The sequence below is a fragment of the Erithacus rubecula genome, assembly GCF_903797595.1.
Source record: "Erithacus rubecula genome assembly, contig: SUPER_Z_unloc_1, whole genome shotgun sequence".
Taxonomy (NCBI): domain Eukaryota; kingdom Metazoa; phylum Chordata; class Aves; order Passeriformes; family Muscicapidae; genus Erithacus; species Erithacus rubecula.
The window spans coordinates 1178117-1196317 of NW_027635590.1; the positions used below are offsets into that span (position 1 = coordinate 1178117).

The 18201-nt window shown below is 40.6% G+C and overlaps 1 protein-coding gene across 2 annotated transcripts in view; it reads left to right on the plus strand.

Annotated features, from left to right (window-relative positions):
• The window catches only part of GNE (glucosamine (UDP-N-acetyl)-2-epimerase/N-acetylmannosamine kinase), a 32591-nt gene extending 14390 nt beyond the window's left edge, over positions 1–18201 (plus strand). For both annotated transcript variants that reach the window (XM_079330829.1, XM_079330830.1), the window contains exons 3-12: positions 838–1289; positions 1949–2101; positions 2552–2764; positions 3004–3091; positions 9731–9941; positions 12329–12458; positions 14246–14467; positions 15430–15612; positions 16216–16332; positions 17052–18201. In XM_079330829.1, the coding sequence (XP_079186955.1) occupies positions 838–1289; positions 1949–2101; positions 2552–2764; positions 3004–3091; positions 9731–9941; positions 12329–12458; positions 14246–14467; positions 15430–15612; positions 16216–16332; positions 17052–17287 (2005 nt within the window). In that variant the 3' untranslated portion in view covers positions 17288–18201. The remainder of the gene's footprint in view (positions 1–837; positions 1290–1948; positions 2102–2551; positions 2765–3003; positions 3092–9730; positions 9942–12328; positions 12459–14245; positions 14468–15429; positions 15613–16215; positions 16333–17051) is intronic.

Consider the following 18201-nt stretch of genomic DNA (forward strand, 5'->3'; position numbering starts at 1 on the left):
TTTTTCAGGGCCTAGCCCTGCACCCCTTAGTCTGGGTCATCCTAGAAAACGAGTGGGTCCTCAAAACATGCATATTCTAGTGATGTGAATGGGGTAATCAACAGTAGAAGAAGTCAGGTAACAGTGATCCTGTGCAGTGTCTGTTATTGAAATGCTTGGAGGATCATAAAAGAAACAAAACCACCAGAAATGCACAGTCTCGTTTGTCTCCTAGATTTTCACATTTCAAAAGGCAAAGAATACAGCAGCAAAAAGAAAAACATTTTATGAAATAAACATACATAATCAGGAAAATGGTACTTCTGTGAAAGATATTTGTAAATGGAGTTGGAAATGTAATGAAGTTATAAACACAAGCCCCTTCAATCAGTAAAATAAAAAGTATTTGCCTTAAAAAAATACAGAATCTGAAATAATATATGCTACCTGTGGGATGTTTTCTTTAAAAATACAAGTCTCAGCTTTGCATCACATCTGTTGTATTTATACAGTTGTCCACAGAAAAGTCAATAAACCCTTTCTGACAGGAAATCATGCCACGTCTATTCTCTGAAAGGCTCTGCAGACACATGGACAAGGAGCTTGATTTCTGGGGATCTACAGAATATGTTCAGTTCCTCATTAAAGGTGTCTAGAGAAACTGGATGTTTGGAACACTAGATTTTCACATCGATTAGAATGTTGTGTTAAATTTTTACCTCAGTGAAGAAGATGTGAAAAGCAGATCTTCTGTCAAACACCAGTACAGCTGTTGTAATTTGTGGTTTTTGTGTGAAGCAATATTGCTGTAAAATCAAGCTGTATTTACTCTAATAATCCTTTTTCTCTGACCTTCAGTAATACCTATCGTATGATTGAGCAAGATGACTTTGATATTCATACAAGATTACACACCATCGTGAGAGGGGAGGATGAGGCAGCCATGGTGGAGTCGGTGGGCCTTGCGTTGGTCAAGTTACCCGATGTCCTCAACCGCCTGAAGCCTGACATAATGATAGTTCATGGGGACAGATTCGATGCTTTGGCCCTGGCCACGTCTGCAGCCCTGATGAACATTCGCATTCTTCACATTGAAGGTGGGGAAGTCAGTGGGACCATCGATGACTCCATCAGACACGCCATAACCAAACTGGCCCACTACCACGTGTGCTGCACGAGGAGTGCAGAGCAGCACTTGATAGCCATGTGTGAGGACCACGACCGCATCCTTTTAGCAGGCTGTCCCTCCTATGACAAGCTTCTTTCTGCCAAAAACAAGGACTACATGAGTATTATTAGCATGTGGCTAGGTAAGCGGGCCACTTTTTATGTTTTTCATATGCGCCTTTCAACATTAGAGGAACTCAATAAGGAGGTTCAATAAGTAGGTCGAAAAGTACTATCTTTTTTAGTAGTAGCCTTTTGGTGTTTCATACTCATTGACTTAAATATAATTCCTTTAAACAGTGGAGTTTAATGTTTGCTTTTTGTCTCTGACAAAGCAGTCTCCTGTACAGCTACCGTGTGTAGTTGAAAGCTGGAGTCTTTTTCAGTCAGTATGTTTTGCAGATAAATGTTTATCAAATATACTAGGACAAGTATGACTTGTTATTCCAAGTCTTAGTATTCCAAGGAGTTATTCCAGATTTACAGTGGTGTGAGAACAGTCTTTCAATCCTGGTCTAGTCTTGGAAAGCTTCAGAAGTAAACTTGCTAGTTAACAGTTTGTTGACATTTAGGTAATGGTCTCTAAAAGTTATGAGATGTGCTTAGAGAGGCAAATAACATGTTAGGTTACCCTGTAACTCCCTTGATTTTTAATCCAGCATTGATCCCTATGTTTTAGATATATCCTATTCACTGCCTTGACTTTTCAAGCCTTCACATCTGTAGTTCTAAAAGTATGTCCTTCCTTCCTCTTGCTATTCTATGCCAATAAAAAAACTTTTCTTGCCCTCCATTTGGACAGGTGAAGATGTCAAAACCAGAGATTATATAGTTGCTCTGCAACATCCTGTAACCACAGATATTAAACATTCCATAAAGATGTTTGAGTTGACACTAGATGCACTCATCTCCTTCAACAAGAGAACACTTGTCCTGTTCCCTAATGTGGATGCAGGTGAGTAGAATACCTTCATGACAGAGTGACACCTAACAGATTATCTTCAAAAGACTGCTTTTGTCCCAGGTGCTCCAGCCAGATGGAAATAGCTGGATGGTGGCAGCTTCATGGGTGCATCTGCTGCAGCTCCATGTTCACAGTGCTGGAGGACAATTTCAGCTTTTCAGTGTGGGGCAAGGAAAACGAGGAGAAACCACATGACATGTAGGAGCAATATTAGTGCCTATTAAATTAACTTAAAACTACAAAGATATGTTTGCAGTGAATGCTTATATCAAACTTTGGCATATGTGCTGAGCTATGCGATTTACACTGTTAACGATAGAGAACAAAACCTATTCAGAGCTGGCAACTCAGTGAATGGCTGGCTGCTAGATCCTTTGTGTGTCTGGACTTTGATTTTAAAATTAGAACTTAAATCACTTATTCTACTTTGTTTTTCTATAGGAAGCAAAGAGATGGTTCGTGTGATGAGGAAGAAGGGCATTGAACACCATCCCAATTTTCGGGCAGTAAAGCATGTGCCATTTGACCAGTTCATTCAGCTAGTTGCTCATGCTGGTTGTATGATTGGTAACAGCAGCTGTGGTGTTAGAGAAGTGGGTGCATTTGGTACACCTGTCATCAACCTGGGGACACGTCAAACAGGAAGAGAAACAGGTACATGTTTGCTTAACTCTAGTGTTTTGTAATGCAGGATAGTGTATCAGAGGTGTCACTGTTGCTTTAGTGGAAGCAAGAGGAGGCACTTAACTGATGAGGAGTGATAGCAATCTGATGGGCATCTTTCCCTCACAGAGGAAATAAAAACAGGTTTTTTTTCATTTCTGAAGCAGCTTATACTCTTACCACAATTTGAGGATCTGATCTGTCCTATTACCTTAATTTTTGTCATCTAGGTGAAAATGTTCTTCATGTTCGTGATGCTGACACACAGGATAAGATTCTTCATGCTCTACAGCTGCAATTTGGGAAGCAATATCCATGGTGAGTATATTCATCCTAATTCACTGGAGAGGATGTTAAAGCACTAGAATAAAAGCCATTTAGTCCTAAGGTGTTTCATCATATTTGATTGGAGTGCTTTTAATGCACTGATCTGAGGTTACAAATGATTTTTCATTTCAGAGCTATAATGCGATGTCTGGTATGCAGTAGTATTTACAGAGCAAAATGTAATGTTTCAATACAAGTAGTCATTTAACATCCAACAGAAGGTCAAGAGGACAAAATTGATATTAACTTAGATCAGTGTGATTAAGAGAGCTTGTTCTCTAGAAGCAACATGGGGGAGAGCATTCTGTCTACCTACTCTGACTTACACCTAAAGAACACTTTTTTGTGTGAGTACAAATGACACTGAAAGCTGAAAAATGGCCAGGATCAAGGGAGACTATAAAGCTGTGGTGAAGCACATAAAAACATCACTGCCCAAGTCACTCCTCTTCTGTCCTACCTGTCAGAGAAATCGGGACAGCCAGAGGCAGACACATTGTGAGGATCAGTGTCTGGGTTTGTGCCTGGTGCTGTTGAGAAGGTTTTGGCTTTTACAACAGTGGGTTGTGTTTTAATGATTTTTAGCCTATTACAGTGGAATGGGATCCTCCTGGCTAAAAAGGGCAGAGAGTCTGTGACAGCACACTGGCCAGTTTGGTGAGATGAGCTTCAAACTGAAAGGGTCCAAAGGGCAATGATTGTGCCATTGCTTCCTCGTAGGGAACAGGTCATAACAACCAATGCAGACACAGATATTCCTTGGCTGCAGCTTCAAATTGAATATCTGTCTTGTTCTGAGGCAATTTAATAAAGTGGGCATTCTGAAATGAGTAACCTCCCCCTTGATTCCAACCAATCACTTTCCACCAGTAAGGAACAAGACACAAGATGTAAGTGAAAAGATAACAGTTTATTAACAAAAAGTATGCCAACAGGCAGCGGGGAGGAAAAAGTAAGTAACTGCTAGATTCCAAACTGCTAAATCTCACAACCCCAAGGGAACAAAGAGAGACCTGAAATACCAGAAATACCTGTTCCCAAAGTGGTGCCTGCCAGAGGCAGCTGCCTGGCTGAAGGACTAAGGGAGGGTGGCATCACACCCTTCCCTTCCAAGATGGTGCTTCCAGGTGACTGCATGTTGGCAGGGACAAAGAGGCAAGATGGTGACAAACCCCACTGGGGAGGCAGGAGAGCTGCAGAGCTATTCTGGAGGCAGATGGATACTTGCTGATTCATGTGCAGTCCGTGATGCTGCTGCTGCTTCCTTCTGCTTCCTTCTGCTTCCTTCTGCTGTCTGTGGGCTCTGCTGGCACTGCAGCTGTGCTCTGCACCGTGTTTTTGGGGTGGGGTGGAGGGGAGGAGCCAGTTCATCAGTGTTGGATCAGGGTGCCTGACCCCAGGAGCTCCATGGTTTTTTTGCTGCCAACTGACCTTGCAAAGTTCACATTGAAACAGTTGCTAACTGCAAAATGCAATTTTTAGAATGGCAGATCCAAGTCTGCCACAAAAGGAAGAGGCTCTACACCCATAGTCTTCTTTCCTGGCACAGCTCAGACGTGGACAGGGTCTGTCCCTCCCTGCAGTGGTAGGAAGGCACCTGTGGACTTTGCTCCAAGACAGCCCAGAAACACCATCTGGAGTTCCTCTGAGATAAGGGTCGAAAGAAATGCAAAGACAACCCGAAAAGGGAAGGGAAAAAACCATCTGCCAAAACAAAGATGAAACAGCCCACAAAGCAAATATCACGCAGCAAAAGGCAGGAAACTGCGAGGGTGAGGCAATTTTAAAAATGCTTGCAGTCCCCTCCCACTACCATATACACACACAAGGTCCCCATCTGCAGGGTCTTGAAGAGACAGTAATGATTTTTGGGCACTGATAGATGGGGAATACAATAACATAGATCACTCCAGGACAGGATTATAGGGCAAAACGCATCAAGTGTTTTTATGGCTATAGTGTTTGACTCTTACTCCCCTTCAAGCAACCTTCTTGCTTGATCTTCTGTATACCAATGCACACCACAAGTGGTATAAACAAGATAATCTAAAACTAGAAATCTGTGTGAGGTTGCAGAACTGTGATCTCATTCGAATTATGGTGACATACCTGGAATGTTGTCATGAGTGGCTATGTGTTTTTTAGAGAGGACAGGTCAGAAAAGCAAGGTAGTGAAGTTGTTCTTTGTGTGAAAGAGCAATTGGAATGTGTCAGGCTTTACTTAGGGACAGATGAACAAGTTGAGAGTTTATGGCTGAGAATTAAGGGACAGGCTAATATGGGTGACACTGTTGTGGCTATTTGCCAGAGGCCATCTGATGAGGAAGAGGACGTTAATGAGACTTTGTGTGGGCAACTGAAATAGCCACACAGTCGCAGGCCCTGGTTCTCCTGGGAGACTTGTACCTGATATTTCTTAAGAGTGACAACACTCCTTGGCACACACAGTTCAGGAAGTTCTTGCAGATCAGTGAAGATAATTGTGGTGCAGTGGTGGAGCAGCCAATGAGGAAAGGTATGTCTGGACCTTGTACTAACAAGCACTGGTCGGAGATGTAAAGGTTGAGGACAGCATTGGCTGCAGTGGCAATTAGATACTCAGAATCCTACATTGGGGAAGCAAAACAGCAAGCAGGATTAGAACCCTAAACATGCAAAGAGCTAACTTTGACTCTTCAAGGACCCATTTGGAGGAATCTGATGGATTAGGACTCCAGATAAGGAGAGTGTCCAGAGAATGCTGTGCATCCCTATGATCCAGAAATCAGGCAAAGAGGGCTGGGGACCTAAATAGTTGAAATTCTATTAAATCTCAAACAGACAAAAGAAATTTATGGGATTGGAAAAAGGGCCAGGCCACATAGGAGGACTAAAGGAACATTATCAGAATATGCAGAGATGTGTGAAGGAAGGCCAAAGCCCACTTGGAATTCAGTCTGCTGGACCGTATGGATGTCCTGGTGATGAAGGACACAGAGAAGGTAGAATTGTTGAATGTCTTCTGTGCCTCAGTCTTTACTATTGAGAACAGCCCACAGGAATCCCAGGCCTCAGAGGCAAGAGAAAAAGGATATAAAATGGAAGACTTGTTTGTAGAGGATTGGGTTAGAGGCAGATTAAGTGCCTATAAGTCTACAGGCCTGATGGAGTATACCCATGTGTGCTGATGGAGCTGGCAAATGTTGCTAAGCCAGTTTCTGTTATCTTTCAAAAATCAGAGAATGGGAGAGATGCGAAGCCAATGATACTCCCATCTTCAAAAAAGGCAACAGAGAAGGGCTTGTGGGAGATACGGTGGTTGGGGGCCATGTGGGATACAGTGATCATGAAATAATAGAATTCTCAATAATTGGTGAAACAAGCAGGGGCATCACCAAAACTTCTACACTGGACTTCCAGAGGGCAGACTTTGGCCCATTCAAGAAGCTGAATGAGAAAGATCCTTGGGAAGCAGTCCTTAACAAAGGGATCCAGGAAAGATGGATGTACTTCAAGGAAGTAATCTTGAAGGTACACAGACTGTCCCTGTGTGCCAAAAGATGAGCCGTTGGGGAAGATGACTAGCCTGGATGAAAAAGAGTTCTGAAGGAACTAAGGAAGAAAAAGACAATGTATCACTTTTGGAAAGAGGGGAAGGTAACTCAGGAAATGTTAAGGATGTGACTAGGTCATGTAGGAAAAAAATAGGGAGGCAAAAGCCCAATTAAAACTTAATCTGGCCACTTCTGTGAAGAATAATAAAAAATATTTTTATACATACATTAATGACTAAAGGAGGGTCAAGGATAATCTCCAGTCATTATTAGATGAGGAAAAGTTAGAGATATTTAACACCTTTGCCTTCATTTTCATCAGTAAGACAGTCCTCAGGACAACTGTCCTCCTGAGCTGGTGGATGTGGACAGGGAGCAAAGTAGCCCCCATATAATTCAGGAGACAGCAGTCAGAGACCTGCTGAGCCACTTAGGTTTTCACAGGTCTATGGGACCAGCAGGGATCCACCCAGGGTGATGAGGGAGCTGCAGATGAGCTTGCAAAGCAGCTCTCCATCATTTATCAACAGTCCTGTCTCACTGGGGAGGTTCCAGGTGACTGGAGGTTGGCCAGTGTGACACTCACCCACAAGAAGGGCAGGAAGGAGGATCCAGGACACTACAGGCCTGACAGCCTGACCTCAGTTCCTGGCAAGATTATGGCACAGATCATCTTGGGTGTGGTCACATGGCACCTGCAGGATGGCCAGGGATCAGACCTAGCCAGCATGGATTGAAGAGGGGCAGGTGCTGCCTGACCAACCTGATCTCCTTTTATGACCAAGTGACCCACCTGATGGATACAAGAAAGGCTGTGGGTGTTGTACCTGGACTTCAGCAAGGCCTTTGGCACTGTCTTCCACAGCACACTCCTGGAAAAGCTGCAGCCCATGGCTTGGACAGGAGCACTCTGTGCTGGGTTAGGATCTGGCTGGATGGCTGGGCCCAGAGAGTGCTGAGAGTGCTGCATCCAGATGGGATCAGTCACCAGTGGTGTCCCTCAGGGGTCTGTGCTGGGGCCAGTCCTGTTCAATATTTTTATTGATGACCTGGATGAGGGGATCAAGTCCACCATCAGTAAATTTGCAGATAAAACCAAGCTGGGAGTGAGTGTCAATCTCTTGGAGGGTAGGAGGGCTCTGCAAAGGGACCTGGACAGGCTGGATAGATGGACCAAGTGCAAAAATATGAGTTTTAACAAGTCCAAGTGTCAGATCCTAGACCTGAGTTACGAACAACCCTGCAGCACTACAGGCTGGACAGAGTGGCTGGACAGTGCCCAGGGAAAAGGGACCTGGGGCACTGCTCAACAGGTGATTGAAATTGAGCCAGCAGTGTGCCCAGGTGGCCAAGAAGGCCGATGCCATCCTGGTCTGTATCAGGAATGGTGTGGCCAGGTGTGGCCAGCAGGAGCAGGGAGTTCATTCTTCCCCTGCACTCAGCACTGGTGAGGCCACACCTTGAGTGCTGTGTCCAATTCTGGCCCCTCAGTTTAGGAAGGACCTCGAGACACTTGAATTCATGCGGAAAAGAGCAACAAAGCTGGTGAAGGACCTGGAATACAGGTCCTACGAGAAACGGCTGAGGGAGCAGGAGTTGTTTGGCCTGGAAAAAAGGAAGCTTGGAGGGACCTTGTCACTCTACAACTCCATGAAAGGAGGCTATATCCAGGTGGGGGTTGCCTCTTCTCCCAGGCAACCAGTGACAGAATGAGGGGACACAGCCTCAAGCTTTGCCAGGGGAAGTTTAGGCTAGATATTAGAAAAAAAATCTTCACAGAAAGAGTGGTTCAACATTGGAATGGACTACCCAGGGAGCTGGTTGAGTTGCTGTCCCTGGAGGTGTTTAAAAAAAGACTTGATGAGGCACTCAGTGTTATGGTTTAGCTGGTAATGTTAGGTCACAGGTTGGACTAGATCATGTCAAAGGTCTTTTCCAGCCTAGTTTATTCTGTAATTCTGTTATTTGGGGTCTTGAGCATTTTATGAGGGGGGAGAGAGAGAGATAATGTGGAAGCTGGCCCTGTCTAAAAAAGAATAGACAAAACTGAAAGGGAGGATCTCTTCAATACATAAAAATATCTCCAAGGCACGTGCCAGATGATAGTGCCAAACTCTTCTCAGTGGTGCACAGCAACAGGACAAGGGTTAATGGCCATAAACCAAAATACAAGTTAAACCTCAACATGAAGAAGAGCTTTACATTGAGGATGGCAGACCACAGGCACAGACTGCCCAGGTATGTTGTGGAGTCTCCCTCACTGGAGACATTAAAGTCCCACCTGGATGAGTTCCTTTGTCACCTGCTCAACGTGACCCTGCCTTATGGGGGAAGTTGGCATATATGATCTACAGAGGTCACTTCCAACTCAGTCTGTTCTGTGCTTCTGTGACACAATACTGGATAGCTGATTTGATCTCCTGATATTTAGAGTCTTGAGTGCAAGCTTTCAGGGAAGGGCGGAATTCTGACAAGGTGCTTTCCCTCAGCTCTAATGAGCATTGACCCTCATTTCTCTAACATGTAAGTTCTTATAAACTTTGATAGATAATATTTGTTCAACTAGGGACAAGAATAAAAAGATTATTTCTTAAGAATCTAAACAGCAATAAAATTGAATTCTTTAATACCTAGTATCTGATGCCATATGCGATACTTTAGAAACAGACATGTTGAAAACTGACATGAATGTGCATACAGTTTAATATTATATAGTTGGCATCTGTGTGATAAAAAATCCTATTTTATTTTCAGCTCATTCATAAACTGTCCATATTTTTATTTCTGCCTTTGGTGTGGGTCCCTTCATTAAACTTAATTTTACAGGGGTTTTGGCATATTTAGTTTACAGTTTTCTACATTCCAGTTTCATATTTCAAAATGGAGCTGGTGCCAGACTCGAAAGATCTGTGTGTGTTCTTTAAACTACTGTCACTATGTGTCATATCTCAACAAACTTTCATAGTGTGAGCTGCAGTATTGGCAGAGTAACCAGATCATAATATTGCAATGACACTGTTACACTCTTCTGTCATACAAAGAACTTTATAGATTGCAGTGTTGTTTTCAATTACATGAATTCTTTTTTGTATTATAGCTCAAAAATATATGGAGATGGTAATGCTGTTCCAAGGATTTTGAAGTTCCTTAAATCTATTGACCTCAAAGAACCATTGCAAAAGAAATTCTGTTTTCCTCCTGTCAAAGATAATATCTCTCAAGATATTGACCATATTCTAGAGACACAGAGTGCTCTGGCAGTGGATCTAGGTGGAACAAATCTCCGAGTAGCAATTGTCAGTATGAAGGTAAATATTCTGTTGTGCTTCTAGATATTCTGCAAACTCTGCTGGGCTTTGTGGATATGGGCTTGTGATGCAGAAGAGCTCCTAAACAAAGCATTCTATTGACTTTTGTTGAGGGATAAAGTATAGTTCTCCCCTTCTTTGTTGCCTCTCATACAGTCATAATACAACTTGCCGTACTGGTTTGCTCTTCTAAGACTGATGTTAAACTAGCAGTGCTGATTTGCTGGTGCAAGGTTGTAGCTGCTTCTTTGTGAATGGACTACAGACTTTCAAGGATAGAACAACTTTCCCATGCATTGGTTCTCCTTAAAATGTGACTCAGTTCAACCTGCAAATTTTTGTATGTCAAGCAAAACATGGAAGGCTCTGATAGTAGACTCTTTGCTTCCCCACTGCCTTACAGTGCCATGTAATGGGCTCACAAGACCATTCTAAGCAACAGCCAGCATCTAGCAAATCAATTTACTGAACTCTGCAGCATTTCAAAGATGCGAATAAAACTCATTATGAGAAGCTTTGGCTTTTATTCTCAACAGTGTTGGACAATTATTCCTACAGTTACACTCCACATTTGCAGAGAAGTAGATCAGTTCAATAATAGTTGCCCATAATTAGGCACCCAAAATAAGGTGCCTGCAGAAGTATGAAGGGTTATATATAGTGACCTGATACAGTCCAGAATTTTCACATTCATTTAAAAGACATCTGACAGATCCTCAAGGTCTTATAGACAGCTTTTAAAAGTGTAGTATTTTTAGGAGCAAAATTGACACCACATTTTTTCCTATGAGTCAACACAGCCTGGAGAAAAATAATTCTGAGAAATTCTGCCCACTTTACAGAGCTTGAAATGACATTTATGAAAATTGAAATGCTAGCAAATCAGAGGGAAAACAATCAGACTTTCATAATAAAATTTACACAACAGATGTAAGCATTTAACAGTCAGTGGCAGAATATGAAATTTAATTTTATTTTCACAAAAAAAAGGAGATTTCAAAAATTCCTTTTAGTAGCTGTTATGTCTTCTGATAATATTTGCTGCAGCCTCATCTTCTAAAATAAGTTCTCTGATGTTCCAAACTAAAAATGAAAAAGAAACTAAGCATGCAAAATCCATGAACTTTATTGCTCATGTGATGCTCAGATGGTGGGATCCAATATTCAAAACAATTGTCAGTTTGGAATTTTCCAAGTTCTTTGGCAGCAGTGACTCAGCCATGTTGCTTATAGACTGTCTTTGTTATTCCGCTTTGCTCAGTTGCATTAATTCCGTGCAGTTCACTTAGATACAGGGGATTTAATAGGGAGAATAACACTGTTTGGCAGGATACCTTCAACAGTCTCCTGCTGTAATCCTGCAATATGAACACTGAATCAAGATCAGTTCCTTAGTACCCATAGATTCCAAGCACACATCATTAATACTTTCATTACCACTGCATGGCAACTAAGGTTGAAAGTAATTTTCATGGCTCCTCCTCACCCTGTCCAAAGTATTTACAAGGGCATGTAGTGACAGGACGAGGGGGAATGCCTTGAGCTTGAAAGAGGGTGGGTTTAGATTAGATATTAGGAAGAAATTCTTTATTATGAGGGTGGGAAGGCACTGGAACAGGTTGTCCAGAGTAGTCTGGGATGCCACATCCCTGGAAGTGTTCAAGGCCAGGTTGGATGGAGCTCTGAGCAACCTGTTTTGGTTCAATGTTCCTTCCCAGGGTGTTAGAGCTGGATGATCTTTGAGGTCCCTTTGAACCCAAACTATTCTATGATACATCACACTTGACAGTACTCCAGAGATACTGAAAATTACTCAGAAGTGTAATTGCTTAAAAGATATTTCTGATAGTAAATTTTGCCTTGAAATTTCTAGCATTTCTCTCTGTCTGATTCTACTTTTTTTTGGTGAAAAGGCATTGTCTGTGAGACCACAAAAACCTTTCATTGAGTTAGGTTGGAAAGATTTTGTTTTTAAGGCACTTTGGATTTTCTGTCCTTTTTAGCAGTTGTTACCCTCTTCTCTTTTTTTAACACTTCAGTGTTGAGCTTAAGTGCATTGCTCTGTCATCATTTAAGCTGAACAACAATTGCAGCAGCTCTCGTGATACTTCCTCACATGAGCTATGTGTTCCTTAAGATGTATACATAATTTCAGATGGGAGGTTGATTACAGAAGCAGAATGTAATGCCTAATCTTACAAACTTGTTCCCCAGAGCTGTCAAGAACCTTGCCTGCAGGCCCAAGATCTAAACATAGTATCTGTATATTTTTTAAAGTGATAAGTTATGGCTCTCTATTTTCAAATTGATCTGTAATTTAAATGGAAAGGACATTTCATCATGATGTATATTTCTCTGAGGCATGTTTTGTTGTTTTTAATTTCTAGGGTGAAATAGTTAAGAAGTATACCCAACTCAACCCTAAAACCTATGAAGACAGACTAGCATTAATTCTGAAGATGTGTGTAGAGGCTGCATCAGAGGCAGTAAATGTAAACTGCAGAATTCTGGGAGTAGGTAAGTTAACAACTGCTTTTTACATCTATTTTTTTCAACATGAAATTAAATCACTACTTATTAATTTAAAACACCTTTCTAAAATGGATCTCACGTACTTTTTTACGTATTCTTAACAAACAAACTTTTTAAAATGGCTGAAAGTGAGAAGTTGACTATAAAGACTGAAGTTTCTCCCGTTTGTTACAGCCATTAAACATAAATCAAATTATAGTAAACTATGTCTAAAATATGGTTTTGTAGTTCTCTGGATTTGAAGCTCTCTGCTGTCTTGGCCTTGTGAATGAGATACTCAAAACAGCTCTTGAAACAACTCCAGCTGAGTGATGTTTTCTCTGCTGTCTGTAAGCCTTTCTTTAGGGCTCGGATCAACTGTGGGGCAGAATTTTCAGATACACCAAGGCAGACTAAAAAGGCTAGAATGTTAGGAGTAAATTTGCAGGTAACAGAGACAAAAGCAGCGCTTCTGCTGACTTCTAGTTCACTTGTGACAGTTCTGTGTTAAAGTGTGCTTATATCAGACAGGATTTCTTCAGTTTAATGGTGACTAGGAGATTTGGCCTTAGTTATTAGTTATTTATGAAGATGTTGATTAATGTGTTCTGGATTTTTAAGAAGGACATAGAATCTTCATTTTAGCTGAGAAATGTTCCTAAAGAAAAGTAGTTTGTCCAGGAAGAAAACTGAATTACACACTACAAAGAAAAGTTAACTTAAACATGTATTGTTTAAAAACAACATTAAGTACACAAAGCTGTAAGGAGAAATGTTAGCCCTTCTAATCAGATATTTCTTACACCTTTGATGTTCAATTCAGCTGCTTGTTTTAGAGCTTTTATGGCTTCTTTCCATTACAGTGTTAACCCTGGAACCATCTTTGTATGTACATCAGTTATGTAAGCTCTGTACAATAAAATGTTCAAACTTTATTGTCTAGAGCTCAATACCTCCAGAATAGAGACCTACTTTTTAGTGTTCCTGAGAGACTCTACCAAATCAGGAGCCCTGTGCTGCTAGGGAAAACTAGGTTGGCTAATAGAGCCCTTTACTGGTCTACTCTGTTCAGCAGACAAAACCTCTGCACACAGTTTTGGTCCTTCACAAAAGCAGTGTGTTTTTAGGTAAAAATCACTACTCTAGGTCTAGTAATTATTTTTAGTCATTCTAAATCTTGGGAGTTACAGCCGACTTCTGGACACTAATAGTGTTCCAGGGCTTGAATAATTTATTTTTGCTGTTATGTCTTTTGTACATCACTAACAAGAAACACAGCTATTAAGTGATTTGCTGCAATCTTGCCTGAAGTAAGAATATTAACTCTCTGACTAATATTAACCACTACCCATCTAGCTAGCTTTAAGATACTTGGTGCATTGTGATTAGAGGCATGGCATTCTATGAATTATCTTCTTTACTTTGAGGGTGACTGAGCACTGAAACACACTGCCTGGAGAGGTTGTGAAGTCGTCTTCTCTGGAGACACTCAAAAACCATATGGACAGAATCCTGTGCCACTTGCTGTAGGTGAATCTTCTTTAGCAGAGAAGCTGGACTAGATGATCTCCAGAGGTCACTTTCAACCTGAACCATTCCATCATTTTGTGACTTTTACATGTCAAAAGCTGAACTGCCAGTAATACTTCAAAAATTTTTACTTTCATGCTCTGCTTCAAAGTGTAATATTAGGGGGAAAATCTAGTCATTAGAAAAAGAAAAATAGATTTTTACTCAAAGTCTGTTACTCAGACTTAGTTTTTGTTTTTCTCTCCTGTATTTCTGGGACTTAGGTATTTCCACAGGTGGACGGGTAAACCCTCGAGAAGGAATTGTGCTTCACTCTACAAAACTCATTCAGGAGTGGAGCTCTGTGGATCTCAGAACTCCTATATCTGATGCTTTGCACCTGCCAGTCTGGGTGGACAATGATGGAAATTGTGCTGCTCTAGCAGAGAGGAAATTTGGTCATGGAAAAGGAATAGAAAATTTTGTAACACTGATTACTGGTACAGGTGGGTATGTTATGGTTCAGTGAAACCTGAAGTCCAGCACCAGTCCATCACTTAGAGGCTCAGCTGTTCTATAGGCATAAACATTACCACTATCCCTGGAAAACCAAAAATTCTTTTGCTACACTATTTGTTTGGTTTAGGATGCTTTTTAATTTATTCAGGCAAATAAAACCATTTCCATAGTTTAAACTTTTTTTTATGAAAGAGGTTCTGGTACTGCTGCATAGGCAAGTAAGGAAAATCTGAGCAACTTCAACTGGAATAATTTTGCATTTTTTCAGTTCTGTAGCTTAATTCTCTTCCAACTTCAGAAATACAAGTCAGGTCAGAATATGTGTCTAGAAGATAAGCAATTGAGTATAAGAAAGCATGCTTAAATCTTTAATGCAAATGTGGGATATCTTTTCTCATTTGTTAAGTATATGGTCCTTTAGGTGGTGGCAGTAAGAACTAGCTGATGAATGTACCCCCAGTTTGGGAAGGGGCAGCAGAGGCCTGCACATTTACGTGTCCTGGGCTTTTAACACACAAGTTTGACTGTCTTAAGTGTGGCATTAGGACTTCTCCTCTGAAAAACAAAATTTTAGGGCCACTTGGCTAGTTTTCTGCATAAGGAGCATGACTCACAAGCTTAAAAGATGTCATAGTTCAGTACCATCCATAGGTTTAAAGAAATCCCAAGCATTATATACCATTTTGATCCATATATGAATAGGAGGGAACTATGTGCTTGTGTATTAGGTGTGTCAAAATAGACAAGAGATCTTTAACAACTAGTAATTCTTGGTTTCTAGTGTAGATGATCACTGATGCAAATTATTTTATCTTGTCTCTATCAGAATAAGCAAATACCAGTGTCTTGCAGAACTGAGGCCTTTAAAAACTGCTGGGAAGTCAGGGGTGTTTTTTTCTTTTTTTCTTTTTTTTTTTTTTTTTAAATAGAAGTCTTAATATCTTTGCAGGAATTGGAGGTGGAATTGTTCATCAACATGAACTAATCCATGGCAGTTCTTTCTGTGCTGCTGAGCTTGGGCACATTGTCGTATCCTTAGATGGACCAGAGTGCCTGTGTGGCAGCCAAGGATGTATAGAGGCATATGCTTCAGGAATAGCATTACAGAGAGAAGCTAAGAAACTGCATGATGGTATGTATTTACTCTGGTTTTGAAAACACAGTTACTAAACTGCAGTATAGGAAGAAATTGTCAAAGCAGAAGAAAAAAAAAAAGCATTAAGAAAAAATAAACCTGCCTTCTTTTTCCAAGGAGGAGACAAGAATAGGTGTACAGGCAGCCTGCATAGTGCAGGTATTTTTCAGGGGCAACATTTGGAACCACTGGTCTCAGATTTTCCAGAAGCACCACTTGTCTCTTCTTTTTAAGCTTGGTGACTAATCTGACAGGGATTCTGTGATGTTTGGTTTTACAGTGATTGTCTTTCAACAAAAGCTTCTCAGTCTTAAATAAGTTTGAGAATATTTATATTTTATTTATTTTTGGGTCCAACAAGACTAATGAATTACCACACTCCAACTGTTTGAGTTTGATTCCCTGCTTCTGCAAGTAGTTTCCTGAATAATATGGATATGATTACTTCAGCTAAACTGACAGTTGGGTCAGATTGGGTTGGACACATTGTTCAGGATTCAGTGTACAAGTAAAAGAGATTAAAAGATATTAATTGCCTATTTTTTACCCTCTGACTTGCCACATTATCATGTTTTGCTCTTGGCTTTCTCTCATTTTCAGACGATCTGCTTTTAGTAGAAGGAATGTCAATGAAGGAAGAGGAGATTGTTAGTGCTGCACATCTTATTCAAGCAGCTAAACTTGGGAATACAAAAGCAGAGAGCATTCTCAGAACAGGTGAGAACATATCCCAGAGAGTGAAACACTTCCATGATTGTATTTTAGGGGGGGTAGAGAAATGGTAGTGCACTGTAACACTACAAACAGCCTGTATGCATTGAGGCCCTCTCAATGTAGAAATTGCTAATATTAATGAGATTTTAAATACAAATGTTGGAGAAAATGTCAGCAGAAGTGTTAAAAGTATCAGTTTCAATTAAAAAAAAAAAAAAGATTAAAAGGTCAGCAAAGATCGATATTTTTAAAAAGTGAAGTCTCAACATTGTTATATTAGAAAATTCTGGGACATTTCATAGTAGGCAATGGCTTGTCTGAAGGAGCAAAGGCAATTTATATAATGTGTTACTTTACATGGGGTATTTTACTGGTTTACTAGTTTTAAGCATAGTCCTCCCTCACACATAGTGGTTAACACTAAGGTGCTAGAGTGATGTTATTTTCTCTTTGCTTACAAGCATGCTTAATGCCTTGTTTTGTCTTTTCACATCCATAATGTTGAATAACGCATTATTGTGCAAAAAAAACTATTATGCCTTTTTTACTTTCAAAAGAAAAGTTAATAGCAGACATGTATTACCTGATAACATAAAACTCTGTGGAACAAAACACTTTACTGACTTTCCAGTGTTACTTGCTGCGAATAGAACTGTTTCAATTACTGATGGCAGAACTGCTCTGAGTATTCCACTCAATTTCTTTTTACTTGATCTTTTCAGCTGGGACTGCACTGGGCCTTGGCGTTGTGAACATTCTACACACCGTGAACCCATCTCTTGTGATTCTTTCTGGAGTTCTAGCTAACCATTATGTTAATGCTGTCAAAGATGTGATAAATCGCCAGGCACTGTCCTCTGTTAAAACAGTGGATGTAGTGGTCTCAAATCTAGCAGATCCTGCTCTTCTTGGAGCTGCTAGCCTGGTACTGGATTATACTACACGTAGAATATACTAGAAGAATTAGAGAACTGGACTGTTCAAATTCCTAACGGGTGGAGGGAATAGTTTCTCCCAAATTTTTCTTTGATGAGAGCAGCTAATGAATCAGAGTAGTACCAAGCAGTTAGTGACTACTTCAGCCTTTCCTAATTGACATGTTATCTTTTTGTATTTTTCCTAAAGTTCAGCTGACTTCATTGGAAGTAATGTGCAATTCTGGTTTTTTAAGCACTTCTGTTGGTAAGCCTATACATTACTTTTGAGTATGGCTGAATTATTTTGAGCATCTCTTGCAGTATGGGGATAATGTGTATGGTATGTAAAACTATTATAACTCTTGGGGATCCATATCTCATTTCTCACTTATGTGAAATGAGAGGTTTACCAGCTTTTCAGTTTCCAGCACTCCACCCACAAAGTAAAGATGATGTAATCACCAGTAGCATGTAGTAATTTCAGTGGGTGGAAGTGAGTGCCTCTATAATAAAAAAGGCTACACCTAGAATTTCCTTTTCATGAAGGATTTGGTAGAGGCAACCAAGTTTATTTATTACATCATCTCTAAAGGGCAGAGTCCCATTTTAGAAGCTTTGCATATGAAGGAAAAAAACCCTACAGTTTAGTGAGCTTATAGCCTGCAGAGGAATCCAAACAAACTGATAAGTATAGCAGTGAGCATCTTTGTCTTCAGCTATGGTCAATAGAAAACTGAATTTTAATCTTGGGATATTTCTCAAGAGGCTTAATCTACTACTTTCAGGGAGCAGGGCTGGTTATTCTTTGGTAGCCAAGTAGCTGAAATTCAGCTACATGGCACAGCTGATCATAAAAAATGTACCTTTCAATGCAGAGTGACATGGTGCATCTCCTCAGCCATTTGGGTGGCTGCAGGTACACTATTCTTGTCCTGCTTTCACCATCAGGATGATG